Below are 18,872 nucleotides of genomic sequence, written 5' to 3'. Positions count from 1 at the left end.
CCCCACATCAGGCTCCTCCGCTATGAGCCTGCTTCTTCCTCTCCCACTCCCCCTGCTTGTGTTCCCTCTCTCACTGGCTGTCTCTATCTCTGTCAAATAAATAAATAAAATCTTTAAAAAAAATCTAAAAAAAACCGAATTAGGAAACTAAATATCTTAACTTTTCTTATAATGCAAAAGGCAAGTAAACCAATGGCACTCACATTCATAATTTGTAGATTTATTGGAATTTGGGACTCGGATTAGGTTGAATCTGGCATGCCAGGATTAGGGTGATTTGTTCAATGCTGCAATGTTTAAGATGACGCAGGAAAATTTGTTACATAATGAGAAGTACTTTTGATATTCTTAAGTGAAAAGGGACTCTGCAAGTTAAGATAATGTAACAACTGTGTTAAAAGTTTGAAAACTAAGGAAGAGAGACAGGAAGGAAAACACTAGGTGATAAACTCAACTGAGTGGGAGAGTTTGAGTGGGAAGATAAGAATATTTTTCCTCCTACCATTTTTTGGTGCTTTTAAATGTTTCTATAATGAGCAGGTATTGGCATTGCAACTAAAAAAAAAAATCTTGGCTCTAAAAAGCAACTGAGTTAAAAGTGTCTGCTTTCTCCCTGCTTTGTTAATTACTTCAGTGTTTTTTTCCTTTCCTTCTATCCTTTAAGTCTCTGTCCTGCCTTCTCTGAATATTCGGGGCTGCAGGCTCTTACTGAACCTGCTGAGAATGACCTATATCCTGAAACCACCATGGAGCCACCATGAAAGCAGGGATGGCTCGAGTCTCTCCTCTTGAGCTCACAGTAGTTCTCCAAGGGTAGTGAGGAAACAAAATGCTCTTGGCCTCAAATAATAACAAGGCCCAGCCCTGCAAGAAGCAGGGCTTCCTAAACTATGGTAATCCTCTTCCTGAGAGGCATGAAAGGTCTTGGGCACACCTGAGGGCCTGGACTGCACCCTTGGCTCTTTATCCCTCAGGACCTACTGCCAAACTGTCCCACCTAGGGGTTACTGTGCTAAGGGTCCCCTCCCCAGGCCCTGCTGGGACACTGGCAGTTCATACAGGCCTCCACTGAGGGACTCCCTCCTTGCCTCTGGCTTGTTTCCTATCAGTACACCACCCCTCAGAATGATTGTTTGGGTTTTTTTTTAAGATTTTTTATTTATTTGTCAGAGGGAGAATAAAGGCACAGGGAGCGGCAGGCAGAGGCAGAGGGAGAAGCCAAATGCCGGACTCCATCCCAAGACCCCGGATATATTGACCCCAGCAGAAGGCAGACGCTCAACTGACTGAGCCACCCAGGTGCCCCCAGATTGATTATTCTAAAATAAAATCTAACCACGTACCCTACTTAAACCCTGAAGACCCTCCACAGAGCTTTGTGTTTGTTTTCGTTTTATTGAAGTATGGTTAACATACAATGTTATATTAGTTTCAGGTGTACAATGTAGTGAATGGACAGTTCTATCCATTACTCCATGCTTACCATGGTAAGTATAGTTACCATCTGACACTAACAACGTTATTACAATATTATTGACTCTATCCTTTATGTTACACTTTAAAAATATATTTTATTTATTTATTTGAGAGAGAGAGAGAGTGCACACAAGCAGGGGAGTGGCAGGAAGAGGGAGAAGCAGGCTCCCCACTGAGCAGGGGGCCCAATGCAGGACTCTATCCCAGGACCCTGAGATCATGACCTGAGCCAAAGGCAGACGCTTAACCGACTGAGGCACCCAGGCGTCCCTTTATGCTACACTTCTGACTCGAACGTCAAGTAGAACATTTGAGGCCCTTCGTTGGGCCTAGTTGATGTCTCCATTCCACTAGATGCTGGGCCACAGAGAGCCACCCTGCTCTCTCTTCTCGCCCCAGACTTGCCTGACCCTTGCTTGCTCTCCAGGCCTTTGCCCACAACGCTCCCCTTCCTCTTCACGCCAACATTCTTTCCTTCCTGTCCAGGAAACCTTCTCTGATACATCTGTCCTCTTCCCCAGGCCCCAGGGGGGGCAAGCTTCTCGGTCAGGCTGTGTGGCCCTGCCTGGGAGGGTGCTCAGACCCAAGGGCTCAGATGGTGTGTGTGATTTCAAGCTGCCTGTCTCCATTTTACAGGAAACTCGGGCCCCTCTTAAGAGAGATGTGGCTTTCTTAGAGTGCAGGCAGCGTCTTCCCACATCAGGGGCCTCGATTGGGTCTTCCAGTATACTCCCTGAGGAAGCCCATCAGAGGTGGGTGCGGGGCTGTCCCCCGGGCGCCCATTTCAACAAATGGTCGGCGGCTTCGTGCCCCCACGTCTAAACAGCGCTGCCAGCGCCAGCTCAGGGCGAGTGCGGGGCGTGGTGGCGTGGTTCGCGGGGGCGGCCGGGCTCAGGCAGACCCACGATCTGAGGCCGAAGAGCCGAGCGCCCGCAGTAATTGAGGTTCGCAGACCCAGAACCTTACTGAAGGGGCGTTCTCGCCTGCCACTCTTGGCTGGGGTGAAGCGCCAAAGCGGAAGAGCGGGTCGCGCAGAAGAGGGGAAAGGTCTTTTCAGTCCAGAGGTTGGGCCAACGCGGGGGTGCAAGACTCCGGAGGCCCGAGCGCACTGCGGGGCGTCACCACCAGGGGGAGCCCGAGGCCGGCCCCAGAGAGCGCCCCCGCCCCCCACCCCGGCCTTGCGGGGTTCCCAGCCAGGTTCCCGGGGCTCGGCTCGCGTGCTGTGTCCCTGGATCGCGTCCCTGTACTCACATGTGGGGGAAGGATGTCTGGCCCCAACCTCCCTTTGCAGCCTCCCCTCCTTTCGCTACCTCTTCCCAAACCGGCGCTCTAGGAAAGGACCCTGCATCCCTTAAACAGCCAGGCAAGGTCGCGTCCTTGGGGCTTTCCTTCTTGTTGCTTCTGCCCGTGTTCACCCAGACTGTAAAAGTCTTACTCCTGGTTCAGGGCTCCAGCCCAAAGCCCCTCTTACTTCCCCACCCCCGCCCACGCTACCCTATGAGGGCTTCCCAAGCTCTCAGTTCGACCAACTGATACCGCCTAGCCCACCAGAGGCCAGAACGCGGGTGGCGTCCAAGAGCTCATCTGGGACAACAGTGGTTCACCAGCGGGAACGCTTGCCGCGCGTAGTCCACACCCGGAGTGGCAAGAAAGAAGGACGCTGCTGGTGGTGGTGAGCTATTTGGGAGCCCAGGTGCCTGCCACCTGTTCTCCACCTGCCTCTGGACTTCCAAGGAGGGGACTGCCATAGGCCTTCTCAAAGGAAAGCGTCACTTGCTGAAGACCACACAGCTGCCTGTGAGGACACTGGGGCGGGTGCCTGAGCTTGGAGGGAGAGCAAGGCCTGGATTGCTATTTCCTTCATTCCACAGCCTGGCTGTAACCTCCCCCGGGGTCTTGCTCTGGGAGGTGGGAGGCCTCAGCTGCTGCAGGTGGTTGGAGGCTGCACTCCCGTCTGTATCCTGCTGCTCCAGAGAGAGCCCAGAGGCACTGCAGTCTCCATGTCTGCTCCCCCTGGCCTGGCACAGTGTAAAGCACCAGCTGGAGACAGAGACTTGATGCAGAGGCTTGGCAGCAGGGGTTCCATCTTCCAGGGATGAAGCCTCTGACCTGTCCTCAGGAGGTTGGGGGCCAAGGCCCCGTGGGGGAGGCAGCTATGACTGTGGGGAACTAGGCAAAGTGCTTCTGGGGACTTCCTGTGGAGCTGACCACTCCAGTCTCGGGCCTAGACTCATGTTACATCACAACTTTATCAGAGAAGGCCTGTTCTCCACTTTGGGGCACATGCAGATAATTTTTAATGTGCTTTATGTTTTGGAACAACTTGTTTTTCTTTAGGTGGTAAAAGATCCCCTTCTAGTTCTTTTTTGGGTGATGAAATGTTCTAAAATTGATTGTGATGATGCTTTGTTCAACTCTTGGAATATACTAAAAATCATTTTAAATAGGTGAATTGTGTGATATATGGGTTATATGTCAATCAAGCTCAGCCCAGAAGTAAAGCCACACAAATATGCCCAGCTGAGTTTTGACAAAGGTGTAAAAGTAATTCAATGGAGGAAGTGAGCTAGGGAAACGGAAGGGACCCCATGAAGGACCACTTTTGCTCCTTTTCCTACCTCTCCTCTTGCTAGGACCTGCACCCTTGCCTTATGCCTGTCTTATAACACAGATAGTGTATGTCCTCCTTGTCAAGGTCAAGGAGTTAATGATTTCTTTGGAGTCCTCTATCACAATAGATAACACCAAAGGAGTGGACTGGTGAGGCTGTCATGTCTAGACCACCAACTCCAGACACCTTGGTGCCAAGACCCCCTGCTCCAGGCATAAGTGACTTATGGAGGAAACCTGAGCACTTGTCCTTGTTTTGACCAGTTCCTGGATACTTGAGAGGACACATATACCAAACCACCATTCTCAATAAAAACCCCAGACCCCAAGCAAAGATGAAACTCTCTCTCTTTCCCTTTCTGAGTCTCCCAGACACTCGGTCTGTTATTCTCTATCACTGATGCTATTCAGTAAACTCTGCTCTCACTTTCTCTCAGCTTGTGTTTGATTTCTACCCTATGCAAAGCCAAGGAACCTCTTGAGTGGTCCTGTGGGAACCCCTCTGGGTCCTCAGACCTGGTCAGCCTGTGTCAGAAGGATTGACTTTTCAACAAATTGTGCTGGAGCAATTGCCTTTCCATGGGCAAAACAAACAAGAATCTCAACCTAAGTCTCATACCTTATACAAATATTGACTCTAAATTACATTTTGATTAAATTCAGATTAAATATAAATGTAAAAAAATTGGGGCGCCTGGGTGGCACANGTAAAAATAGAAAACTTTTTGAGGAAAAAAAGAGAAAATCTTCAGGATCCAGGGCTAGGTAAAAAAAATTCTTAGATTGGAAGGCAAAAACATGAACCATAAAATTAAAAATTAAAAAACTGGACTCCACCAGAATTGAAAACTTTTGTTCAGTGTAAGACCCTGTTAAGAGGATGAAAAGACAAACGGTAGACTGGGGGAAATAATTGCAAATCACAGGGCGGACCAATGACTAGTATCTAGACTATATAAAGAACTCTCAAAGCTCAACAGTTAAAAAAAAAAAGCATCCAATTAGAAAAGGGAATAAAAGACACAATTCACAGAAAAGATATACAGGTGGCAAACAAGCACTGAAAAGATGTTCATTAGCCATCAGGGAAATGCAAAGTAAAGCCATAATATCATTATATAGCCATTGGAAAGGCTGAAATAAAAAAAAATAGTGACCTCATCAAATATAGTTATGGGCAACATGAGGGATTCTCCTGTTATGGAAACGTATTGTATCTTGACTGTATCATTGTCAGTATCCTTGTGATACTGTACTATATAGGTTTGCAAGATGTTATCACTGGGGGAAACTGGGTAAAGTGTACACAAAATCTCTCTGTATTATTTCTTACAACTACATGTGAATCTTCTAGTATTTCAAAATAAGAGTTTAAGTTTAAAAATGTCCCTTATCCATACCTCTGAATTTAAGAAATTTGCTTCAAGACAACCATGTGCATAGATTAAGCTTAATTTGAACATATCTTGAAATTTTTTTAAATGATTTTTTATTATATTATGTTAGTCACCATACAGTACATCCCCAGATTCCGATGTAAAGTTCGATGATTCATTAGTTGCGTATAACACCCAGTGCACTATGCAATACGTGCCCTCCTTACTACCCATCACTAGTCTATCCCAATCCCCCACCCCCCTCCCCTCTGAGGCCCTCANTAAATGTAAAAATAGAAAACTTTTTGAGAAAAAAAGAGAAAATCTTCAGGATCCAGGCCTAGGTAAAAAAAATTCTTAGATTGGAAGGCAAAAACATGAACCATAAAATTAAAAATTAAAAAATTGGACTCCACCAGAATTGAAAACTTTTGTTCAGTGTAAGACCCTGTTAAGAGGATGAAAAGACAAACTGTAGACTGGGGGAAATATTTGCAAATCACAGGGCGGACCAATGACTAGTATCTAGACTATATAAAGAACTCTCAAAGCTCAACAGTTAAAAAAAAAAGCATCCAATTAGAAAAGGGAATAAAAGACACAATTCACAGAAAAGATATACAGGTGGCAAACAAGCACTGAAAAGATGTTCATTAGCCATCAGGGAAATGCAAAGTAAAGCCATAATATCATTATATAGCCATTGGAAAGGCTGAAATAAAAAAAAATAGTGACCTCATCAAATATAGTTATGGGCAACATGAGGGATTCTCCTGTTATGGAAACGTATTGTATCTTGACTGTATCATTGTCAGTATCCTTGTGATACTGTACTATATAGGTTTGCAAGATGTTATCACTGGGGGAAACTGGGTAAAGGGTACACAAAATCTCTCTGTATTATTTCTTACAACTACATGTGAATCTTCTAGTATTTCAAAATAAGAGTTTAAGTTTAAAAATGTCCCTTATCCATACCTCTGAATTTAATAAATTTGCTTCAAGACAACCATGTGCATAGATTAAGCTTAATTTGAACATATCTTGAAATTTTTTAAATGATTTTTTATTATATTATGTTAGTCACCATACAGTACATCCCCGGATTCCGATGTAAAGTTCGATGCTTCATTAGTTGCGTATAACACCCAGTGCACCATGCAATACGTGCCCTCCTTACTACCCATCACCAGTCTATCCCATTCCCCCACCCCCTCCCCTCTGAAGTCTTCAGTTTGTTTCTCATAGTCCATAGTCTCTCATGTTTCATTCCCCCTTCTGATTACCCCCCTTTTCTTTATCCCTTTCTTCCCCTACCGATCCTCCTAGTTCTTATGTTCCATAGATGAGAGAAATCATATGATAATTGTCTTTCTCTGCTTGACTTATTTCNGCTATTGGGACTTGAATTAATGAAGCTTTCTTCCATGCATAAGTCACCACCCACCAAGCACTAAAAGGAGAGAGTTTGGAGAAGTGGGAGGTTGGTCTTCTCCTGGAGGCTTGTCCAGAGAAGTCCTCAATAGCTTGGTGCCTCCTGGGTTGTGCCCTCTCTAGGGGAGGGTGTGAAGCATGTGAAAGATAGACTGGCTCATGGAAAGAACCAGGATGAAGAGGCAGGAGGCCAGGCCTCTGCCCCTGGCCATGTTCTGGGCAAATATCAGAACCTCAGTGGGTTCTCAGCTGCCAGCTCTATTAAATGGGTATTGAGAGTAGAACTGCGAGTCTCAGAGTTCTACTCGGATATTTCTTCACTGATACACAGAGCATCGCTCTGCCTCCACCTATGTGGTTGTTTATAAGCGACCTCTGCAAATGGCTATTTCTTCGTCTCTTAAATGTAAAGCTTAATTGAGATGACATCTAACCCAGCTCTCTGGTGGGAACAGTAATCACAGTGGTAACAAAGCAAACGGTATGAGGTCTGGCCAGAGGCCACAGAGAATGGCTCATGTTGAAATTAAAAAAAAAAAAATTGTACTGTAGGAAGCACCAAAAAAATTATGTTATATACTTGCAGTCATTAAAGTCAGGTTTATAAATATTAAATCACATGGGAAATGCTTAAGTTATCCTAAGTAAGTGAAGTATGATCTCAACTGTATGTGAAAAGATACATTTAAAACAGTGAGGATAAAATCTGCCCAGAAGCTAAGCTCTTGCTGATGACCTGTCCCCTTTGACAGGTCTCTTCAAAATAATAATATAATGAGATGGGAGAGGAAAAGAACAAAAGTAATGTACTCAAACTGTAAGCAGACTTCAGTGGGGCATTAACAGAGAGGGTAAATGCGGCCATCTCCACCCTGCCTGAGGATAGAAGGAGCCCTGCCCAAGGAGAAGATGGAATTGAGGGAAAACCCTGGAGTTCCGAGTGGTTCTCAAATCCAGGAATGGGACCACCAACCACAGCACTGTATTCATTTTCTCAGGCCACCATAACAAAGTGCCACAGAATGGAGGGCTTAAACAACAGAAATTTATTTATGTTCTCACAGTTCTTGAGGCCAGAAATCCAAGATCAAGTTGTCATCGAGGTTGATTTCTTCTGAGGCTTCTTTCCTTGGCTTGCAGATGGCTGCCTTCTCCCTCTGTTCCCATATGATGTTCCCTGTGTGTGTGCAGATGTCTGTGTCCACATTTTCTTTTCTTACACAGACACCAGTTATATTGGATTAGAGCCCACCCTAAAGACTTCGTTTTAACTTTATTACCTCCTTAGTGACCTTATCTCCAAATCAGATTACATTATGTGGTACTGGGGGTTAGGACACCAAAGTATGAATTTTGGGGGAGGGAGGGACACAATTCAAGGGATGACAAGCATAAATTACCATATGACTAAAGCATCTGTAAACAAAGTGAAAAGACAAGTGACAGAGGAAGAGAAATAAATATTTGCAACATTTAAAACCTACAAAGAATTCTTATTTAGGATATATATACAGAGCTTATGTGAATCAATAAAAATGTAAACAAGCCAATAGAAAAATAGACAAAGAACATGAATAGGAAATTCATAGGAAAGGAATACAAAATTATCAACATATAAGAACATTTTCAACTTCACTTATCAGTTTTATGCAAACTAAACAAAGTGACATTTTTTCATCCATCAGATTGGCACAAATTAAAAAATTGATAATAACAGGTCTTGGCAAGGATGTAAGGAAGTAGGAACTCAAATGCTAATGGGAAACATAAATAGGCATGGTGTTACTGAAGACAGTACCTATTAAAATGTAAAACATGCATATCTTTTAGCCCAATGTTAAACTTCTAGGAATCAGTGTTTCCAAAAGTTGCACATATGCTGAAGGATATATGTAGGAGGACTTTTATTTCTGTAAATGTCAAAAACAATGTAAATGTTGGGGTGCCTGGGTGACTCAGTCGGTTAAGCATCTGACTCTTGATTTCAGCTCAGGTCAGGATCTCAGGGTCATGATCTCCGGTTCCTAAGATGGAGCCCCACGTGGGGCTCCTGGCTTAGCGGGGAGTCGAATCTCTCCTCCCTCTCCCTCTGGCCCTCCCCCCCACGCATGCTCTCTCTCCCTCTCTCTAAAATGAATGAATAAATCTTAAAAAAAAATGTAAATGTTCATTCAATGGGAGAGAAGTTAAATACAATCATTATACACCTACGATGAATACAATATACCCATTAAAATGAATGAGGTGGTCCTACACATACTGAGATTAAAACAAAGATCTTTAAGGCAAAGGAAAAAAGGAAGTAAATTGCCGAATATATTCTCATGGATCCATTTAATGTTTTTGTAAATGTGTATTTGTATGGTAGTCGTAGTACACAGACAATTTTGTAAAAATGTTTACCAAACTGTGGCCATGCCTCAAAGCTTCTCAGTCTTCTGAGAACGGCAGCTATCCTCGTGGGAGCCTTGATTGCCCCAAATGTTTGCTTTAATCAATGTAATTAGCAGAACATCAATTAGGCTGGAAGACCTGGCAGCCCTGCAGTCTGCCACAGCAGTGCCTTCTGCTCTTGGCTGCCCCGCCCAGCCCCTTTGGTGACTCAGCTTCCCTCCATAGCGTGTTTCTCTCTCCCTCCGTGACTTTCTGTTTTCCCCTCATGAACTCTAAAGACCACTGTGGGCAAATGGGAGACTCTGGAGACCTTTAATTTGCTAGAGCTTTGTTCCTGCCTGTGGCTTCACATCACACTTGATCTTTCTCAAGTGGCTCACTGGTGGATCCAACTTGTAACCTTTTCTGTTTTTCTCCCCAACCTGCATCTCCTTCTGTTTCCCAGTTTACTGAGTTTCCATTCCTCCCCCTCAACACCTCACCAAAACCAGAAATCTGTGAGTTATCATTGCCCCCACCACTCATGCTTCATTAACTACTAAGCCCTGCAGAGCTGATTCCTAAATGTTTCTCACATCTGTATCCTTTTCTCTATCTCTACTGCCAGTGCATTATTGTCTCTCACCTGGATATATTTACACACCCACCTTTTACCACTCCATCCTCCCTCCAGTTGCCAGAGAAAGCTTTGTAAAAATAAAATCTGACCATGTCCTTCATGGCTTAAAGTGTTGCTGGTGTCCCATGGCCTACTGAAGAGTCCAAACCCTTGACATAGGGTATGATGAGGTCGTAGAATATATGTGAGGTTCAGTGGGGTGGAGTCCGGAGCCGATGACCAAGAAAGAATTCTAGAGACGTCTTTGGTGCAAAATTGGTGGTTTATTAAAGCATGGGGACAGGACCTGTGGGCAGAAAGAGCTGCTGCCCCGGGTTGTGAGAGGTGGTTGATTATATACCACGGGGTTGGGGAAGGTGAGGAAAAAGGGAGGCTGAGAAAGCACTTTCAAATGTCAAAGAAGACTCACAGGGCACTGGAGGCCTTGCCATTGTCAGGTTAAGGTTGTTACCCCTCTAGAAGGTGTTAATAGTGAGATAGTTGGGAGATTCCCGAGAAAGTTACTTTCCTCCTATCATGTGTCCTTATCAATGGGCTGCAGGTCCGGAAAGAAATTCCATTTTATTTACATTTCCTTCTGCCTTAGCTTCCCTCAGTTTTATGGAGGGGATGGTAATGTTAGGGCTTCAGGAAACTGAATTATGGGTCTCTGCAAGTTAGGCTATTGATAAGAAACCTTCCTTGTAAATCACTAGGACATGTGTAAACTGAGGGAGACTCAGGCCTCGGGATTGTGATCTCTATCAGTTAATCATTTGTTTTTCTTTTCCTTTGCTTTTGGGCAGCCAGGGATGCCTGAGGAATGTCATGTATATCCCATGGTGGGGGGGGGTTGCGGGGTGTCAGTTTCTGCTTTGTCCTCACCTTGCCTTCTGTTCCCTCATCAGGGTATATGAAGACAGTCCCACTGGCCTAGGCCACCAGTCCTTGCATATATGTAGGCAGTTCCCATTCCCCTAGCCCTTCATACAACTGCCTTTGCATAGGTGCTTTCCTGCTAAAGGTCATCAGTGCACATGTGTTGATTTTTCCTCCCCAGCACCCACTCCTTTTTCTTGTAGTACCAGCATCACAATAACTATGTGCTTTGTTTTGTTTTGTGGGTTTTTTTAGATTTTATTTATTTATTTGACAGAGAGAGAGACAGCCAGCGAGAGAGGGAACACAAGCAGGGGGAGTGGGGAGAGGAAGAAGCAGGCTCCCAGCAGAGCAGGGAGCCCGATGCGGGGCTTGATCCCAGGACTCTGGGATCATGCCCTGAGCCGAAGGCAGACGCTTAAGGACTGAGCCATCCAGGTGCCCCTCTGCTTTGTTTCTTAACCCACATGTGTTTCAGATGAGTGATTTCAGGCCTCGATCCCCCACTTCAGGCCAAACCAGATCTTTTGGCTTCTCTTTTCCTGGAATTTGAGTTTCGAACATCATAATAGCCTTGGAGAAACAGTCTGTTTCTGGCTCAGCTCTGCTTCCTGAGACTAATTCTTCAGTTTTCCTTTGAATCTATGACTTGACAATTTCCTATCAACTCCTTTTCGGCATAAGCCAGCGAGGTAATTTTCTAATGCTTTTAATTAGAGAAATCTCAATGAACCCTGACCTTCTGCAGCAGACAAACTCTTCCTTATCCTTCAGGATCCAAATTAAGTGTCCATTTACTCATTCATAGATTCACCCAACAAATATTTACTGAAAACATACTGTGAGTTGGGCACTGTGCTAAGTGCTGGGGATATAATAGTAAATTGAACACATATGGTCTTTGGCTGTATGGACCTTAAAATATCTCCAAATAAACAACTTTTGTGGGACTACAGATATAGAGGGGAGAGTTAATCATATTCCTCCATTCATGGTATCTTATCAGCATTGGTACGGGCAATCAATTAATCACCTCCTATCTATATCTCACAATAGGCAAACATATTCATGTGTTTGATATATATTTAAATGTGTTCTTGTGAAAAGTATAGTGTAGTTTCATGAGCATGTGCTTTTAATTAACACAAAGAATATTGTATCATATGTTTTTGTAGTTTTCCAATTTTCTTCATTAAGCATGGTAGCATGCCTATAATAATTGAGATGACATATTGGCCCTTACAAGCAAATCTAAGAATTTTGACTTTTACTTCTAGTAAAACGGGAGGTTATTTGAGGATTTTGAGCAGAGGGCAACATGATTTGAATTGTTTTACAAGGAAAGCTCTGCTGTGTTGAAACTAAAATTCAGGGGTGCAAGTGTGGAAGCAAGGAGGCATTTAGGGGGCTTTGGCAATAATCCATGGGAGAGTTGATGGTGGTTGAACCACCTACACAACAAACTCCTGTGTATAAACAAGAACAAAACCCAAAAGAAATACAACAGGAAACCCTCAAAACTAACAGAAAACATGAGATGCAAATCATTGATATTCAGGGAAGTGCAGATGAAAACAACTATATGACGTTGCATCTGTAATTTTGGGAAAAGTTGTAAAGCTGGGTGCTGCCAAGTGTTGGCTGGGAGATAAGGACTTAAAAGTCCTCTTGCACTGTTAATGAGAATCTAGAATGGAACAACAATGTGACACTGCTGAGTTGTTAAGTATACACATACCCATGACCGAGCAATTCAACTTCTGGTCATAGATTATAGAGAAATTTTCACACAGGTTTGTAGAGAATACGTAGGAAGATGTTCATTGCAGCATTTTTTGTGACAAACAGGAGGGTGAAGCCAATGTAGGTCTCTATCACTGGGACAATGGAAGGGTAAAAAGTGTATCAGGCTTTGTGATAAGCACTTTATCTTGTCTTTTCTTCAAAACAATCCTAAGACAATGATACTTTAAATAGCAGTTTTACAGGAAATAAAAAAGAAACTATCTTCCTATGCACACAAATGGCTGATTATTTTCTGGTGCATTTTCCTTAGCGTTCGTTTGAGGACCTTGGGATTCAGGAACTCAGCAGCATAGCAGGTGTCCCAGCCTTACCGAGTTGTCCCGCCCCGCGGTCTTTGGGATCTTCACTCTTCCCGGGTCGGGAGACTTCGGGAGGGCGTGGGCCGTCAGCACCGCGGACAGCGCCAGTGGGTGAAGGGGCGGGGCGTACACAGAGACGTCACGACGCGCGGAGTCTCTCGGGCGCGCGCTCTCGAGCGGCCGGCGCTGCCGCGTCACGGGACTCAGGTAATTGGCTGGGCAAGGCGCGCACCCCCTCCGCGCAGCCCCTGACTTGCGGCTTCCAGGACTGCGCTGCTGCGCGGACCCGCCGGCCCGGTGAGCGCGGCGGCCCCGCAACTCTGGGTCCATGCACTTCCTCTTCTCCTGCCTTCTCGGGGGCGGCCCCTCTACTCTCGGGTCCTGGGGAGCCGCTACCCGGGATCCTGAGCTGGGCCCCGTCGGGGGAGGCGGGGATGGGGGAGTGAGCGTGACCTTGGCCCCGCCCTTGTTTGGCCGCGGCCTCTCCAAGAACATCCCCCTCCCCCAGCCCTTCGCGTATGTTCGACCCTGTGAATGCAGTGTTTTGCGTGAAGGAGCGCCCTGTGAACGGTGGGGTTTCAGGCTTCAGCGTGGGTCCTCCAGCCCGAAGACTACAGACTGACCAGGCTGCCTTTTGTGGCCTTGGGGGAGGGGGGGCTGTTGGCTTTCTCCTCACCTTCTCAAGGGGCCAGCCTGCCAGAGCTGGGGAGCTGGGGATGGGGAGGGTCCCGCCTTATGTACCTGGCGGGATACACAGGCAGTTTTCCAAGTCTCAGGACCTCTGGGGGTAGGGTCCTTATAGACAGCTTTAACCAATGTCTCTGCTTACAGATGAGGAAGCTGAGGCCAGGAGAGAGGCAGGATGGGCCTTAGGTTGCAGCCAGCCTGGAAAGTGCTTCTGTCATCCCCAAGGAGATGTTGGGGGAGAGGGGAAGGTGCAGCGGGGTGCAGCGGGCTTTATAAACTGGACCCTAAGGGTCCCACTCTGCATCCCCCCCCCCAGGAGTCCAAGCCCGCCCTTGCAGCCCTTCCCCTGCAACTCCTCACCACACGTGCCCTAGGCTCTTGGAACAGGTCCCGACTACCTTTGTACTTTTACAACCTCTGGGCTTTAGCTCAGGCCCTTTGTCTCTGACAGTGAAATAAGCACACCCCTCTCTGCCCTTCTTCTTACCTTGGTGTCTGCCTTTTCTTGGGTTCAGCAAACTAGAGTTGGGTTTATTCCTGAGAAAAGCCCACCCAGTTCTCAGAGTTGGGGGCCAGAGTAGGCCTGCGGCAGTGTGTGTCCATCCTGCATTGCTGCCTGGCTTCAAGGTCTTGCGGAGGTCCCTTCCCCTCTTTGGATCTCTGTTAACTGATCTCTGCAATGGACATACTGCAGAGTAGTCCTCACCAGGGCAGCCCAGACAGGGCCTTGTGTGTGGGAGAATTCCTGGACAGCATGTCTGCAGTTGTTACAGTTGTGGGAATGGTGGTGGGGATGTTACTGATCTTGTCCCTAGAGAGACACCCCCAAGAGCTGCCCAGAGCAACTGGGGACTGGTCTAGGCAGGTGGTTCACAGGGTGCCTGACTCTGACTCTTTGCTGCTGCCTTTGCCTGTGTAGACAGGACCTGGCAGGGCTGGCTGGGGTTCTGACTGAAGTTGGTTCTGTTTCCACCCCTCTGGGGCTTCTGGGTCCTCAAGCCCTACTAGAATGGGGGCAGGGATGTCCACCTGGCTGCCCTCCTACCAGGCTGGGTGAAGGCCATAGCAGTGTGCAGCAGCCGCTCCAGACCATTCAGTGTTTGTAAAAAACAGTGCTCTGGACACAGCCAGACTTTGTCCCTGCCACCCCGAGCCATCCCATTCCCCTGTGGGGGTGGGCGTGGGGGTGGGTGCTGGCAGGGAGTGCACGTCTGGCTGCGGCTATGGGTAAGCACATGTTAAGGGAAATCTGGGTTTACATCTTGACTCTGCAGTGAGGAGGGCACAGGTTCTGGAGCCACACAGAGCCCCATCACTTGCCAGCTTAGTCTTTCTGTGCCTCAGTGTCCCTTTTATAATGTGGGGCTACTCTAAATGCCCACCACTTGGGATTGTTGAGAGGGTTAAGTGAACACAGAATCAGTGTTCACAGATGGTGTGCTCTTAACTTTTATCCTCGCAGTGGATGGTCTTGGTGTCCGGTTTCCTTTTCTTTAGAATGGGGATGATGGAGCTTCCTGGCTTGTTTGGATCCTGCTGACGTTCTAGGCCAGTATGTCCTATGGCTCTCCCTCATTGCCTCTGGCCATATGGGCCAGGTCAGCCCTATACTTACATTTGCCCAGGGACAGTCAGAGGTAGAGCAGGGATTGGGACCCGGGCACTCTGATCCCAGAGCCCAGGCTTTCTTCCAGGGAGACCCAGTCCCTAGCGGCCCTTGCTGTGGAGCCTGGAATCATCGGCTGGTGGGCCTGGGCTAGCAGCCCGAAGCTTGAGGGGTTGAGCATGTGGGAAGCTTGGGGCACTGTGGGCTTAAGTTCCATCTCATCCCATCCTCTTCCTCCCTTCACTGGACTATATTTTTGCTTTTTATTTTACTCTGTTTAGATTTCCTGCTGGTTTCCCGGAGAAGCCTACTTTCCCTCCCTTGAGAAGACCGCCCCCTCTCTCTGCCTCATGTGAGTTTGGAGGGAGAGGGGGAGGAAGCAGGCTGGAAGGGCTTGTAGAAGGCCAGCCAGATACTTCTGGTTAAGCTAAGGGCAGGGGTAGGGTTGCAGAGCCCTGTCTGGGGGTATTGGCTCAGGACTAGGTAGGACCTGGGAGCTGGTTGTGCCCTGGAAGGCATGTTTTCTGGGATGAGTTGTGTAGGGGGAAGCAGGCTCCTCCTGTGTACGTGGCCTGTGATGGGGTGGCTCTGGTGCTGCGTCCTCCTTACAGGCTGGGATTCTCTAGGCAGAAGGGTGTTAATGAGGATTCAGGGGATGCTGTTCTGTGTCCAGGCAGTCCTGGGCTAGAGCAGAGGAGGGGCCTCTGCTCGCTGTTGGGGGGGTGGAAGTAGGGAAATAGAGGTCCTACTTTACAAATCCTGCATAGGAGGAGGTGGCCTTAGTGGGCCCTCTCAGCCCACACCTGGCATGGATAGGGAACCCCAGGGCTTGCCAGAATTGGGGGAGGCTCTCAGGCTCTCAGAACTGTCCTCTGGTTGGGTGGGGGCCGGGGGGGGGAGTGGTGGTGGTGGAAGAAGCAGTATTTAAAACTGGTTATTCAGGAATTTTCCCTGGCAAAGGGCAGGTGACATAATGGGGATGAGATGAGCTGCAGGTTCTGTTCCTCTCCAGCCTGGGGAGGCTTCCAGCCTGTGTGTACCTCCGAGCTGTTGGTTCCGAATGTAAACTCTAGGCGGGATAGTAGAGCCGGAGAGGAGGCTGCTGCTGAGAGCTGAGGTGGGCTGGGCGTGGGGCCAGGCTTCTGATCTGCCTTTCATTGTTCCCCAGTACCCTTCCCTTCTCTGAGCCTCTGTTTTCCCCACTCTGAAGTGGGCTCATTGAGGCCTGTGTCATTGGCTTTCTGGCCTGGGAGAGTGCTCGGGGCTGGTTTTGCAGTCAGAGGAAGACACTGGTCATTTCTGGTCACAGTGGCCAGAGACCCAGCAGTGCCATAGGCCACCTGAGATAGCGCAGCTCCGCCAGACTCATCTTCAGGCTTTTTCCTGGCCACGCATGGCACACGCCAGCCCCTGAAGGACTCCCTTGCTCGAGTTCCAGGGTGGCCAGCTACGTGGCGCACTCTTTCTTGGGTGTACTGCCTGCGCGTGCCCTGGGACCCTCTGAGTGGGCTCCAGGACCTAGGCCGAATGCTCCCTGAGGGAGGGCCTGGGTGGTACCCGTCTCTCTATCAGGGTTAGGGGGACAGCAGAGAGGGAGTGTGGGCTGGGGTGCACGGGGCATGGCAGGATCGGGGCTCAGGGATGCTGAAGAGCTGTCGGTGAAGTTGACTGAGCTGGGACCTCCCACTAGGCAGTGACCCTGGGAGGGCTGGCAGACTGTCCCATTGTCCTCTGTCCCATCGGTGCCAAGTCCGGGGCTGCCTGCCCAGCAGAACCAACAAATGCCACATGAGTGAATTGTGGCTGCCAGAGCCTTTGTTCTGGCCCTGTGGTTTTATGCCTCTCCCTCATTGTTTGTGTCCAGAATGAGTCAGCTGAGACTGTTGCCCTCCCGGCTTGGGGTGCAGGCCTCAAGGTTCCTGGCCCCACATGACATCCAGATGTTCAACTGGCGCAGCAGGTCATCTGGGCCACCGGCCACCTTCCCAAGCGGCAAACGTGGAGGCAGCTCCAGTTACATGGAGGAGATGTACTTCGCCTGGTTGGAAAACCCCCAGAGCGTGCACAAGGTGGGCACCCCCTCCCTGCCTGCTATGCAGGGGGGAAGCTCCTGGAGGCGGGCTGTGGAGGGCGTCATGGGGTGAAGCGGCTTGCCTGCTGTGTGCTCTTGGGCACATTTCTTTGCCTCTCAGCTCCTCCAGCGTCCCTGTTTATAAAAGCCTTGTCCTGGTGTTGGGTGAGGAGAGTCCGCTGCTTTCCTGTTGCTGAACCAGCCAGTAGGTGGTGGTCTGGCCTGAGAAGCCACGGTCCTGTCCTGCTCAGCCACGCATGGTCTGAGACCTGCCGCTGCCCCCTTCGTCATGCTGCGCTGTTGCCAGTGGGCTCTTTGTTGTGTAGTTGGGGCCAGAAGTGTTTATATAGGTACTGAGCTGATAAAATAAATACCTGCTGATNAAAAAAAAAAAAAAAAAAAAAAAAATCAGATGACAGGCCAAGGAGTGAGACGTGTAGCTGCTTTCCCCCCTCTTCACTCGCCCTTGGAGGAAAGTGATAACATGACTCAAAAAGTGTGTGGTTACATAGTAAAAAGTCTCCCTCCCAGTTGATCCCGTCTGCTCAGCTCCCACCTGTCTGTCCCTCAGTTCGTTCATAGCTTGTTCTGTATCTTTTCAGAGAGTTTCTTTAGGTAAATTTATTGCAAACATAGGTCAGTTCCCCCCTTTACACAAAAACAGCGTCTCCAGGCTTTCTTCCTTAGCATATTAGCAAACATCTCTAGGATTTTCCGTGTCCACGCATTAAGAGCCTCATTGTTCCTTTTTCCAGCTGCGTAGTGTTCCATCCACACTTGTCCCCACTGACAGACCTCTTGCCCATTTCTGGTCCCTGGCTGTCACGACCAGTGCCACAGGGCATCACTTAGTCCATTTGTCATCTTGTCCGTGACGCTATCTGCAGACCCAATTCCCAAAGTAGAATTGTTGTCACAGAGGCTCTGTGTATATTATTTTGATGGACATTGCCAAATTGCTTTCCAGAGGGCTTGTGCTGCCTGGTTCTCTCGAATGGGGGTGTGGAGAAGAAAACACTTGTGTTCTGCTGGAACATGGGGTGCTTGTGCATATGCACGTCTGCTTTTGGCTTCTACAGGACGGTAGCAGTGACGTCCTCTTCTGCGTGGTTCACTTTGCAGTCACGTATCTTGGGGATATTCTAGGTCCATAGTAATAAATGCCCCTTCTTTTTTTTAAGACTGTATAATCTTCTAGACTCTAAATGTACCATCATTTGTTTAACCTGTTTCCTATTAGTCACCGCTTAGGTTTTTAAAAAAAGATTTTCTTTTTTTTTTTCTTTTTTTAATTATTTTTTTAAATACTTCATTTAAAAAAAAAAGATTTTATTTATTTGACAGAGAGAGAGAGACAGCGAGTGAGAGAGGGAACACAGGCAGGGGGAGTGGGAGAGGAAGAAGCAGGCTCCCAACAGGGAGCCCGATGCGGGGCTCGATCCCAGGACCCCGGGATCACGCCCTGAGCTGAAGGCAGACGCTTAACGACTGAGCCACCCAGGCACCCCAAAAGATTTTATTTTTTAATTTATTTTTATTTTTAAGTAATCTCTATACCCAACGTGGGGCTCAAACCTACAACCCCAAGATCAAGAGTCCCATGCTCTACCAACTGAGCCAGGCAGGTGCCACTAGA

At 47.7% G+C, this 18,872-nt stretch overlaps 1 protein-coding gene across 6 annotated transcripts in view; it reads left to right on the top strand.

Annotated features, from left to right (window-relative positions):
* Window positions 1-12,941: 12,941 nt before the first annotated feature.
* Window positions 12,942-18,872, top strand: part of OGDHL (oxoglutarate dehydrogenase L) — a 29,491-nt gene continuing 23,560 nt past the window's right edge. For 2 of the 6 annotated variants that reach the window (XR_002144067.2, XM_019806995.2), the window contains exons 1-3: window positions 13,069-13,169; window positions 15,447-15,517; window positions 17,030-17,234. Coding sequence is in view for 5 of the 6 variants with exons in the window: in XM_019806995.2 (XP_019662554.1) it covers window positions 17,031-17,234 (204 nt within the window). In the remaining variant the exon portion in view is untranslated. The other 4 variants (XM_019806996.2, XM_019806997.2, XM_019806998.2 and 1 more) reach the window with 4 other exon arrangements.

Source organism: Ailuropoda melanoleuca, chromosome 6 (assembly GCF_002007445.2).
Source record: "Ailuropoda melanoleuca isolate Jingjing chromosome 6, ASM200744v2, whole genome shotgun sequence".
In the NCBI taxonomy this organism is placed as follows: Eukaryota; Metazoa; Chordata; class Mammalia; order Carnivora; family Ursidae; genus Ailuropoda; species Ailuropoda melanoleuca.
Note: the sequence above shows the minus strand (reverse complement) of the source record. Positions and strands in the feature narration are given on the sequence as shown.